The sequence below is a fragment of the Rutidosis leptorrhynchoides genome, unplaced genomic scaffold (assembly GCF_046630445.1).
Source record: "Rutidosis leptorrhynchoides isolate AG116_Rl617_1_P2 unplaced genomic scaffold, CSIRO_AGI_Rlap_v1 contig78, whole genome shotgun sequence".
Taxonomy (NCBI): Eukaryota; Viridiplantae; Streptophyta; class Magnoliopsida; order Asterales; family Asteraceae; genus Rutidosis; species Rutidosis leptorrhynchoides.
In genome coordinates, this window is record NW_027266870.1 from 1 (window position 1) to 12,339 (window position 12,339).

Sequence of the window (12,339 nt, forward strand, 5' to 3'; positions counted from 1 at the left end):
TGATCAGACTGGAGAAGTTGAAATTCAAATGTTAGAACCATGCACAAAGTTCAAAGCATTCACAAACTCAAGTTATGGAATTTGCTAATAGATCTGCAGCGCATTTCGCAAACAACCATTCACCCGTAAACAATCAAGAAAGTCAGCAAGCAGAGCAGGTGGTATAGCTTCACAAAATGCATGAAATCAGGTCATATTATAAAGTAACGGAAAGGGTAATGAAATGCCTAAACCCAATATTAGAACAATCCTTCGATAAACAAAAAAGATACAGAAACATGAGCTATCAGATAAGAAAATACCGAAAGCTCTCCTGTGATGTATGGGACAACTCCTGTTAGGATATGAGGAGCACAACAATAAATATTGTAGATGACTTTGTGGTAATCGATGTCACTATTTGCCGACTTGCTCTCTCCTGACATCGATGTTATAAGGAACTGTTTTATTTCAGCTTTGAGGGTTTCAGCGCACTGCTCTATGACATTCATAGCAAGCTTCTCTGCGGCTTTGCTTAGATTCTGACCCATGAGTTATAAAAGTGAGTTATTTAATGAGATGATGAAGCTAATATATTCAATGAAATCCAGTAAATAATATACACCACGAACGAAGGAGCACTTACTGTTTTATCACGGCCTAGCATAGACAATATAATAAGCAAAAGATCCCCCTTAACTTCTTCACTCTCTTCCAAAAGAACCACCATGATTGTTTGCATTGATGATAGGACATTTTCTGGATGATCGTCGCTGCACGTGGAAGTTTCAGAGCAGTTTTGTCATGTCTGTTGCTAAGGTCCTTATTTAATGGGAAAATGGAATAACCATGCAAAAGAAAGTGCATAACTTAATGGTTTTCCATCAATGGAAGAGATTACAATAATACTAAGGGTTGAAAGTTCTCTAGCTCAACAAAAGAAGCTCATGTCAAAACCAACACCCATAACTACTCTACCTGATAACTACAAGTGAGCAGTACTCCCCTATTTTACATACACAGAACAAATAAGTAACTGATGTGAGGTAGCAACGAAAAAGGTTTGGTCAGTGGTCGGCTGGTCGCTGACTTTAGCATAGAAAGCATACAGAATAAGAATGCAAGAGTCTGACAGGAGTCTGCAAGTTCCACGTATATGTATTATTTATGCCAACGCAAACCATTAAAACATTCACAAATGCAACAGCCTACATATATTATTGAAGGGAAGAAACAAATAAAGAGAGCAAGTCGCCAACTCAAGGACTCAGTAAAGAACTATCTAGATACTTCTTTCGAACTTAAGTTAACATTGACCAAAAGATTGTCGAAAGAATCAAACCTGGCAACAGCAAAAATGAATGGAACATTTCATTCACCAAATCATCACATTCCAGATCCAACATAACAACGCATGACCTATATTTTGCAAGAGTGTCCAAAATGACAACTCTCCGGCCAAATGACGGATCATTGATGTCATTTAACCCACTAAAAGTGCTCACAATCAAGCAGAATATATCCTGGAAAAATATCACATATTTAGAAAAAAGTTGAGCTAAAATTGTACAAGAAAGAAACATGGACCAAGAAAACGAAATCACTATGGGGTTAAGCTTCACAAGAGAACCGTACCTTTAAAACTTCATCACTATAAGGAGCTTCAGGAGCCGTAATTCTGGTTATTTCACAAACACATCTTGCAACCAAAAGCTTAACATCCCCATCTTCATGCTTCAGCAACTCAGGCTTGACAATTGCTTCCATAAAAGGCTGCAATGACTCTAACAATGGAGCTGGAGGTGACTGGCCTACCTCAGCAAGAGAAGTTTCAGCTTGCTGCGTATTTAAAACATTATTGTCAGATGACTAAGCTTATTACACGACCACACCAAGAAATAGAGAATAAACTCACTATTCGTAATCAGCTCGGTGTTACGAGAATGACAAATTATACAATTTGAATTGAACGAGATTCAAATTTTTTAAAATTAAGACATAATATAGAAACAATAGAAAATAAATTCACAACTCGAAATCAGCTAGGTTCTACGATAATGACATATATTTTACAATTTGAATTGAACGAGATTGAAAAAAATTGAAAATTAGGACAAAATATAGAAACAATGCTTGCCTCCAAAAGCTGAAGGAGAGAATCTTTGGTTGAAGGAGGGTTCTGGAACTTGGATCCCACCTCTTTGAGCTGTTGACGAAGCATTTCCGCCATCAATTACTTCCTTTTTCTCTGTATGTAATTCAAATTCGACGTATAATAACTGAGAAAAAACAGCTCTTTTTCTAACCGTCGTCTGCGTTTGACATCTCACACACGCGACTCGACACTTTGAACAAACACTGATTAACTAAACAAATGAATTTCGAATTTGTCTTTTGAGTCTCTCACTCTCTCTCTCTCTCAAGTTAAGTATTTTGCTTCTTCGAAGAAGATGAGCTGCTGTTGAGTTGACTGTCGAGACTCGAGTCCAATTGATTTTGATTTCATACTGAAAATTAAAATTACGCTCACATCTTAAAAACCAGAAATTCTGTTCGTTTTTACCGTTTTACTTTTTACCCACCCCCGCGCCCTCACCTCAATTTTCCAGTTCAAATTTTTTTACCTTTCTCTTTCTTCGTAAAAGTGAATTTAAAAAGGTATAATCACACTATTCATCCTTCAACTATCCCACTTATCCCAGTTGGCCCCTATAACTACAGTAAGTCCTATCCGGATCCTTCAACTATGATTCTATGACAGCCGTCACTCCATACCGTTAGAAATTCATACGTGGCAGTTAACGGCCTGTTATCTCATTCATGGTTTACAAAGAGATTATAATTTGTAGTATAGGAAACATTATAGATTATATAAATTAAATAGCAAAAAAGTCTTTTACCATGCATATTATGAGTACATAAAAAGATAATTAATTAGACCAACGTCGAAAATTATATATATCTCCGATCATTTCGGCTGACCGGTGAACGATTGGTCACCATTGGCATGTGAAATGGACGGTCCAGATGCATTATTAATGTCGTTGTTGGACGATCCCGCAGCTCCCTTAAAATTATACCCTCCTCCTCCAAAGAATCCAGTTGGCACCGTATTGTGATAACCGGAGAAATTAGCCGACGATGACGACGTTGTTGCCCTGGGCCGCATGTCTCTGAGGTGGGACCCACCGGCACGGTCGCCTTCAAGTTCGCGGTAACGGTGTAAGTAGAGAGTGAGGGGCTCGACGTAGTCGTCGAAGCCTAACTTGCTCATGGCGTAGAGGACGTCTTCGGCTGTAATGGTCTTGCGCTGCTCGCGCTGGCAACGGTCGTTGGCTTCTCCGGTAATGAAGCTGATGTATTCGGAGACGCATTCTTGGATAGTTTCCTTAGCATCGTCTGATATCTTAGCGTGTGGTGGAAGTATCTTTCGCATGATCCTTATCACATTCGCAATTGGCATGAACCTGTCTTGTTCCCTGACCGTGCATTCGTTCTCGTTGTGGTTGTTGTTGTTGTTACCGTTATTATTATTAATACTATTGATATTGATGTTCGTCTGATCCATTTCAGGCAATCTCATGTTCATGTCTGACAGCTTCAGCCCTGAATCAGTGGAATTAATTAATTTCAAGAAACAAATGAACCACAACTCTAGTCGATAGATATTGTTTAAATTGACATTCTAGAACTACAAATATACTTATTAAATCGTTAGCTCCGCATAAAAACAATCGTACAAGAAGAATAACATAAATTTTGTTATAATTATATATACGTACATTCAATATACGAAGTGTTGGTGATAGTAAAATTAAAAATCGAAAGATTTTGTTAAAATTGTTCGATTGGAAATTTTCCGGAAAATTAATTATAGGTACTCTTCTTCTCTCACTCGGAATAATAGGGTAGGGTATAAAGATTAGTCTTAAAGGACTAATTAATGAAAATTTAGTTAATTTAATTAAAATTTATATGTAGGTGGGTGGGGTCCATGTGAAGTCAAAGCTAAGGTATGAAAGCACTTGTTTGTGTTGACGAGGGATTGAGTTGCATGCCTCATATTATCATACATGCCACTTGTGTAGACTATAGAATATCCAGTTTCTTTTACCAGTTTCAATCACTGTTTCATTCATCTGGTTAACTTTACTTTGACAACTGAGGAAAACTTATTCGACATAGCTAGATTGAAAAATCGACACAACCATATATATATTTATATATATAGAAGCAGAGATCATAAATAACATGTGTAATGCAGGTCAAGAACAGAGGAAAACAGAACTCTAAAGATTCTTACAGAAGAGTGAAAACTGAACATTGCAAGAGCATGCAAGAGAAAAACTCAAAAGAATTACTGTAGTCTAAAGTGAAAGTAATTATGAAAATACTTAGCAAGCTGTAAATATTATAATTTACCAGAGCCGCTGGTTGGGATCTTACGGTAGCCATGAAAGCCTCCTCCTCCTCCACCGTCCATTCTCTTTCTCTCTAAGAAGAAGAACTGTGTATCTCTCTTCTTTTTCTATCTTAACAAAATAGTCTAGCGCTATCTATGTATGCTTGTCGTCAATGCTTCATTAAAGGATAGAGAGAAACGATAAATGCAGTATACGGGGACAAGTGTCGAAATTCAAACTTTATATTCCACGTGGCAACCGGCGATCTCTACGAGAAGCAACAGAGATAAAGCCATTTCTTGATCAGACTGTACATGTCATCTATTTCCAAAACACCAATGGTTGGTTGGTTGCATATAAAGATTCATGAATCATGTTGACTAGACAGTAAATGCTACTCTTTAGAACATCTTCGATACAAGTTTATTATAAAATTTTATGTGACACGTAAGTTAATAAAAATAATTTATATATATTGGAGCAAGTTAGGGAAGGTTTTATAAAAATCTCACCTCTCTCATATTTATATATTATCTCTCATATTATTATTATTATTATTAATTTTTTTTATGATAAAATTTATATAATAAACTCTCTTGAATATTCATATATTAACATATATGATTTCTTAATTAATGAGTTATTTGATTATTTTCGTTAAACGAGAGATGATCGTGAAGAGACTCTGTACAAGAAACTTGCATCGTGTTAGTTCTCATATATAGAAGCAGAGGAAAATGTAAAATAAAAATTCCACCAATAGTAATTTTAGTCAAAAATATATTTTAATGTATATATGCTTATACTAATAGAATCAGGGAACATAGACAGTCTAGACTGAGCTTTTTAAATATTAAAGAAATTTAATATTTTATTGATAATTGTAAATGATGATTATGGTTTTGCTTTCAAATGATGATTATGTTTGAAGTCAAGATAATCTTTTTTTGAAAATTGCCGGGCCATGTTATATTAATTATGAGAAGTGTTAGGGATAGTGACTTAATGTATATATGCTTATATTAATAGAATCAGGGAACATAGACGGTCTAGACTGAGCTTTTTAAATATTAAAGAAATTTAATATTTTATTGATAATTGTAAATGATGATTATGGTTTTGCTTTCAAATGATGATTATGTTTGAAGTCAAGATAATCTTTTTTTTGAAAATTGCCGGGCCATGTTATATTAATTATGAGAAGTGTTAGGGATAGTGACTTAATGTAGTAATTAATGAGATGATGACACGTGTCACTAAATCTAATATTTTAATTATTTTTATTTTGAATTTAAAAAAATAAAATTACAATTCAAGACATTTTATGCTACATATCATCATCTTATTAATTTTTTATATTAATTATTACATTAAATCACTATTCCTAACATTATTGTCCGATTGTCGATGAAATATTACAAGGCAAAGAAACAAGAAAAACCACTACCACTTTACGAAACAACTAGCTAGGAAACAATTTACATTTGCATCCTCATACTTTTACTCTTTTTGAAATCATCACCACATCGGCACATCCACCTCCTTGCATTTCTTCTCAAATCCTTTCTCAGTCGTCAAATTGTACTAATGAGATTTAATTTGATGTAATCTGTGCAGTTTAAGAATCCACGTCATCATTTCTGTCACTCGAGTACAATTTTGAAGCTTTCGGCTTTTTTCTTCACAAGCAACTTTGCTGTTGACTTTCTTTTCATCTATGAAAAGGGTCGATTATGTATATTATTCTGAAGCAGATAACATTGATTTGAAATTTTTATACAAGTATGAATAAATCTCTGTATTTAACGAGCCGAAGATGCCTTTCGTGTTTATTTGCTTCTGCTAGCAGTACTCGTATTCTAAAGAGACCTCTTTTATTACCAGGTATGGAAAAGCTCACAATTTCAGGTTTATCATGTCCTGCAAGTTTTATTTTTGTTACAATGTTATTCATTGTATGTAAAAAGTTTGAGTCTTTATGTCATAAATGTTGTTGGGTACTGTATTTTGTAGGAATTGGTTTTAATGGTTTCAGAACAAGACCCTTGTTAGCTTCGTGGAACAATTCAAGGCCATCCTCGTCGCCACTAACACCTGTTACGAGGACTAAAGTAGAAGCAAATGATAATGAATTGCAACAAGTTAATAAAGTTAAACTGCTTTCTGGGAATGATGATGATTTTGGAGGTTTGACTGTTGAAATCAGTGAGCCCATGGATTCCATTGTATTTGCTTCTGCACTTGAAGCTTCGGTTCAGCAATGGAAGAAGCAGGTATTTATTAGGAATAACTTATTTTACGCCGTTCCAATTAGAAAAATGGTATGCTTCTGGTGTTTGTTTGAACTGATAGTTCAATTCTCAAATGTGCTTTGCAGGGAAAGAAGGGAGTGTGGATGAAGGTTCCTATCGAGCATTCTAATCTTGTTGACGCAGCTATAAAGGTGAGTTCTTTGTATCATCTTTCGGCACATTTTCCAGTGACTATGAACCAGTTTGTGAAAGAAAGTTGGGACTATACCAATAAGATTATTTAGGGTCCGTTCTTTTTTCGTTTCGTCCCAACTCGTCTCAATTGTGTTGAGTGTGTTTTTAGATGATTGAGTATGAGTTTGGTTGATTAGGCGAGTTAAGTGGTTGGTTGATGGTTAAATGTATATTATAATAATAATTATAATAAAGATTGTTGTGTAGTAGGCTAACAAATTTTGTTTTCTTTGTTATTTTTTGGGTAGCAAGGATTTTGGTATCATCATGCAGAACCAAAATATTTAATGCTAGTACACTGGCTTCCTGGAGGATCTCATACTCTTCCGGCAAATGCTTCACACATAGTGGGTATAGGAGCATTTGTCATGAATGAAAAAAGAGAGGTACCTTTTGTTTTCTTTCTTCTTTTTTCAATCTCTCACATTTTTGTCGATCCTTTTGCTATCCTACTTGTTCTTTTACCTCTCCACAGGGTCAGCATTTTCGTTATATATACGTCAACGTTATGGTTATGTTGTTATCAACATTGTGATTTGAAGTTTTTCAATGTCAGATCCTTGTAGTCCAGGAAAAAGTTGGAAAACTTAGGGGTATTTGGAAAATCCCAACTGGCGTTGTTGATGAGGTAAGTAAGTGTCTTATTCTAAGCTTTCTGGTTATAGATACAGAGATGGAAAGGATGCGAGTTTTCAACTTATCAGGATCTTTGCAGGGGGAAGATATCTGTAAAGCTGCTGTGAGAGAAGTTAAAGAAGAAACTGGAGTAAGTAGATATATTATATGTTCAATTGAAAATGTCATGTGAAATGTCAAGTCACTGAGAATAACTTGCTCATTTGGCTTATTTAGGTTGATGCAGAATTCGTCGAAGTATTAGCATTCAGGTATGAATTGCTTAAATCAAACGTAAAAACATAGATTTCATTTCACGCTTGATGGTTGAAACTAAGTTGCTCTTCTGGCATTTCAAAATTATTTCTTGATTTACAGACAAATCCACAATGCATTTTTGGGAAGTCAGATTTGTTCTTTCTATGCTTTTTGCGTCCCCTTTCATTTGATATACAGATACAAGAAACGGAGATAGAGGATGCCCAGGTATTTTTTTTTTCATAGTCTTCTCTTCTTCTTTTTTTTTTCTTTTTTTTTTTTCTTTTTTGTATCTTGATTCTTGAATAATACTAAATCACTAGATTATTTCTTGCAGTGGATGCCATGCGAAGAATATGCAGCCACACCTTTTGTCCAGAAACGCAAACTTTCAAAGTACATTGTTGAAATATCCTTGGCAAGGACACAAGGAAAGTATTCTGGGTTTTCTCCAATTCCCACCGCATCACCATTTGCAACTGAAGAGAGTTTCATGTACTTCAACAAGAATGCACTCAACAAGAAGTAACGACACTTGTGCTGCAAGCATCTCCAAAAAGAGTATCCACTTGAGTAAAGTTAAAAAGTGGAATTGTAAACTTGGAACAAGAGCTCCATTCATTCATCTCCGTTAGAACTGGAGTTCAAATACCAGTCGTCGCTAAGGATCTTGGGTTTTTGAACTTGAGGTTGTTGTGTTTATGATGTTAAATTCATATTGTATTTTTTAAAATTAAAGCATTATTTATTGAACAATTAGAGCTCAAGTTAATAAAAATTTATCCAAACTATGTACTCTGCAAAGATGCATGAATGATTCTGCAAGAAGTTCTAATGGATTTTTAGATACACAGGCTGATTTTTTATCATTACTACTATTTTCCAAATAAGTCCTTCGAAGATATACGGAAAAAATGCGTCCTTTAAGATAAACGGAAAAATAAAAAGGTAAATTCCAAACATCCCCTTAGTTTAAGCATATTCCACTTTACCCCCCTAAAATTTCAAAACTTATACAAAAAGACCCTTTACAAAAATTGAACATATTGAATGGCCGCGATCTTCGCGTGCACGGCGCTCTAACCAACTGAGCTTATAGGCCTTGATGATTGGTATAATCAAATAAACCTGATGATATAAAAAATTGGCAAAAATAACCATTTGGTCCCTATTTCAAATATTTTTGAATTATTTAGTCCCTCCAAACATAAATCGAATTCAATTGTCCCTCAAACGTTAATTTTTGAACTACTTAATCTCTCGTCCGTTAAATTTGGCTAAGGTGTCAATTTTAGCCAATCATAACTTGACACGTGTACATGATGTGTAAAAAAATTACAGCTAGACTTTGTTTTAAATCGAACCGGACCGAAATCGAACCGAAATTAAACCGAAATTGTAAAATCATTAGTCTTCTCTTCCAACAAGATCACAAGAGGTTGGGAGGTTGGTTACCGGAAGGACGCCATTTTCCGATGCCGCCCAGGCAGCTGGATGCATTGGGTGTACAGGAGGAAAGCTGGATGATGTTACTGTTATTGTATCAGTGCTTCACCGGAGAGAGTGAAGAAAGTCCGTTCATATATGCATTCTGGGAATTTTCTTTTGTGAATATTCAATCATTCGAGAATGTTGCATTTAGCCATATATTCCATAACAGAAAAATAACACCCATCAAGTTATAGATATAAATTATATATTCCATTCAAACTTTGAAATCGAATTACATTTCTTCAAAAACCCTAGATTACTTTACTTAGTAATTCTACTTAACCACCGAAGCCGTACAACGTCCTCCCCTGCCTCTTGAGAGCATAGACGACGTCCATGGCTGTGACAGTCTTGCGGCGGGCGTGCTCGGTGTAGGTGACGGCGTCGCGGATGACGTTCTCGAGGAAGATCTTGAGGACGCCGCGGGTCTCCTCGTAGATCAAGCCGCTGATCCTCTTGACGCCGCCTCTCCTGGCGAGACGGCGGATGGCAGGCTGGTGATTCCCTGGATGTTGTCGCGGAGGACCTTCCTGTGCCTCTTGGCTCCTCCCTTTCCCAATCCTTTGCCTCCCTTGCCACGTCCAGACATCTCTCGAACAAATCAAATCAAATTAGGGTTCTGAAATCTCGAAACAAGGCTGAGTATTTTATTTGGCCAAGTACAGAGAGCCTTTTATATGTAAGTGGTTGTGAATGGAGAATGACTGTGGATCGTTCGATTAGATTAAAATCGACGGTTTAATGTAAGTGGTTGCCAATAGTTTACAATTTCGGTTTAATTTCGGTTCGATTTCGGTCCGGTTCGATTTAAAACAAAGTCTAGCTGTAATTTTTTATACGTCATGTACACGTGTCAAGTTATGATTGGTTAAAATTGACATCTCGACCAAATTTAACGATCCTAACGGACGAGGGATTAAGTAGTTCAAAAATTAATGTTTGAGAAACAATTTAATTCGATTTATGTTTGGAATGACTAAATAGTTCAGAAATGTTTGAAACAGGGATCAAATAATTACTTTTTACCCTAAAAAATTGCAACTTCAAGCCTTGCTCTAATTATATGCATGGTTTGATTTGATATTAATTCTAGAGACTTTATCTCACAAACAAATTTTAGTCCCCTTGAGTTATATAGAACCAGAATTTCATTGGGCTTTTTTTAGTACATATTTGTCCAAAGACTAAAGACTGGATCGTGTAAAGTACATAAGAAAATGAGGCCAAGTTAGTAACTTGCTAGTTGCTTGCTATCACCAGAGCAGACGTAAAAAAAACATAATTTTTCAAGTCACCCAAAACCGGACTCATCTAACTCAAACCGTAAGCGATTCTAAGAAAACCGCTTACACTATGACAGGTTTTTCTTGATGAATGCGATGATTTCGATTTTGGGTGAATTCCTTTAGCAATTGATATCCAACATTACCATAAATCACCTAAAGGGAAATATAACAGAAATTGTCTGAGAAGAGAAAATAACAGAAAATAGTAAGAATATAACTGAAAGCCTTTGAGATTATGCAAGTACAACAAAATTTCCTGGAATAGGAAGTCTCTGCTGCTGAAACTGAATTTAAGCTTTCTATTTCTAGCTTAAATGACTGCACAAATTAACAAAAGTCAGTTTACACTTGTTTTGTTGGAGAAACATGTTGGAAGCCGGACAGAATAAAACTTGTAGGATGAAGTCTCGTAATGCATTGAGAATTGCAGACCATCTGTTTGTAAAATTTCCTCAATGAACACAATTTCTCAATGGACCATTGACTCTATGACCCCATCTGATAAGTTAGGTTAATCCTCAATTGACCTTAATAATCTGGTCTATGGCACCAATTTAGAAAATCTCCAGACCACAACAAAAGAAGATTGATCACCCAGACAATTACTAGTTAATTACAAATTGATCAAGTTTAGCATTAACTCGATCTGTTTACCTTGATCTCCCAGAAGACCCGCCGCCGGCGCCGCCACCAGATCCATACATATGATTCTGATGATGCCCCATCGACATCATAGTTGACCCAACTCCACCGTACATCCCAGCACCGCCGCTACCAAACCCAAACCACCCCCAGAATTGCCACTATTTTCAACACTGCCATCACCTTGTTGCGTTTTCCCTAAATTACCAGTCTTCTCTCCTTCCATCTCCCTAAACCTCTGCAAGTAAATCTTCAATGGCTCGACGTACTCCTCGAATCCCAAAGTCGTCATAGCCCACAACAGATCATCACCGTTGATTGTCTTTCTCTTCTCCCTCTGGCACTTATCGGACGCTTCTCCGGTGATAAAGCTTATGAACTCGGATACGCACTCTTGAACTGTCTCTTTGGCGTCTTTTGAGATCTTGGCGTTAGCTGGTAGAGCTTTTTTCATGATTCTGCTGACGTTAGCGATTGGTAAGAATCTGTCATGCTCTCTTGCTGATACCTCGCCGTTGTTGCCGTCGTTGTAATGTCCTCCTGAGTCGTTGTCCGAGTCCGCCATTGATACAGTTGTCAGCTCTCTACTCTTGTCTCAATTTAAAAAGTAAATAAAATGGTGGATTGAATTGTAAGATACAAAGTTGGAATCTCTGCAACTGTGTTTGGAATATGCTATGCTTTAACGCTAAACTTGCTTAAAGTAGTACTTTATCTTTTCTAAGTCTCCGATACTTTCAGCATACGAAACTCGAAACAATAAGCTTTACTACTATATCTTAATTGAATAAATAAATGTTAACTTTTTTTTCGAAGGTTACTTATAAGTCATAATATGTTGTTATCGTCAAAAAAAAAAAGTCATAATATGTTGTTATGATAACGATATTATTTATTATGGGGTAGATAATTGTGGACCGTTCATTTGGTGATAAGTTTGGAAACGTGGATGAATAGATGACCATAATTTTTCCATCCTAGTCTGATTTGCATACGGATATGTTTGAGCTCACGTTCTTATTATCTGGTAGCGAAAGGAAGAACTTCCCCTCCCCAATGAATGGTGAAATGTACATTTTGGTCCTTAGCTAATGAAAGCAGATCAAATCAACCCATACAAATTGTATTATCGAAACAACGGAAAACAGGCCCGATCTATAGCGTTGGGCCACTCAGATG

At 36.1% G+C, this 12,339-nt stretch overlaps 2 protein-coding genes and 3 pseudogenes across 2 annotated transcripts; 1 reads left to right on the forward strand and 4 right to left on the reverse strand.

The window, feature by feature from the left end:
* Positions 1-272: 272 nt before the first annotated feature.
* On the reverse strand, positions 273-2,209 carry LOC139885100 (sister chromatid cohesion protein PDS5 homolog A-like; the record flags this gene model as incomplete). The annotated part of the gene is made up of 6 exons (XM_071869050.1): positions 2,117-2,209; positions 1,615-1,818; positions 1,322-1,502; positions 958-985; positions 626-752; positions 273-521 (listed from the first exon to the last, which is right to left on the reverse strand). Coding segments are annotated over exons 1-6 (882 nt in total), but the record flags the coding sequence as incomplete, so codon positions are not given.
* A 738-nt stretch (positions 2,210-2,947) lies between these two features.
* Positions 2,948-3,442, reverse strand: LOC139885083 (nuclear transcription factor Y subunit B-6-like). Its single transcript, XM_071869034.1, has one exon. The coding sequence runs from the start codon at positions 3,440-3,442 to the stop codon at positions 2,948-2,950; it is 495 nt and encodes a 164-aa protein (XP_071725135.1).
* Positions 3,443-6,166: 2,724 nt separating this feature from the next.
* On the forward strand, positions 6,167-8,270 carry LOC139885084 (nudix hydrolase 2-like; annotated as a pseudogene).
* Positions 8,271-9,510: 1,240 nt separating this feature from the next.
* On the reverse strand, positions 9,511-9,821 carry LOC139885102 (histone H4-like; annotated as a pseudogene).
* Positions 9,822-11,168: 1,347 nt separating this feature from the next.
* Positions 11,169-11,725, reverse strand: LOC139885099 (nuclear transcription factor Y subunit B-3-like; annotated as a pseudogene).
* Between the last annotated feature and the right edge of the window lie 614 nt (positions 11,726-12,339).

What these genes read in the sequence shown, in the direction of transcription:
- LOC139885083 (XM_071869034.1), bottom strand. Translation starts at nt 3,442, where the DNA reads ATGCCAATTGCGAATGTGATAAGGATCATGCGAAAGATACTTCCACCA.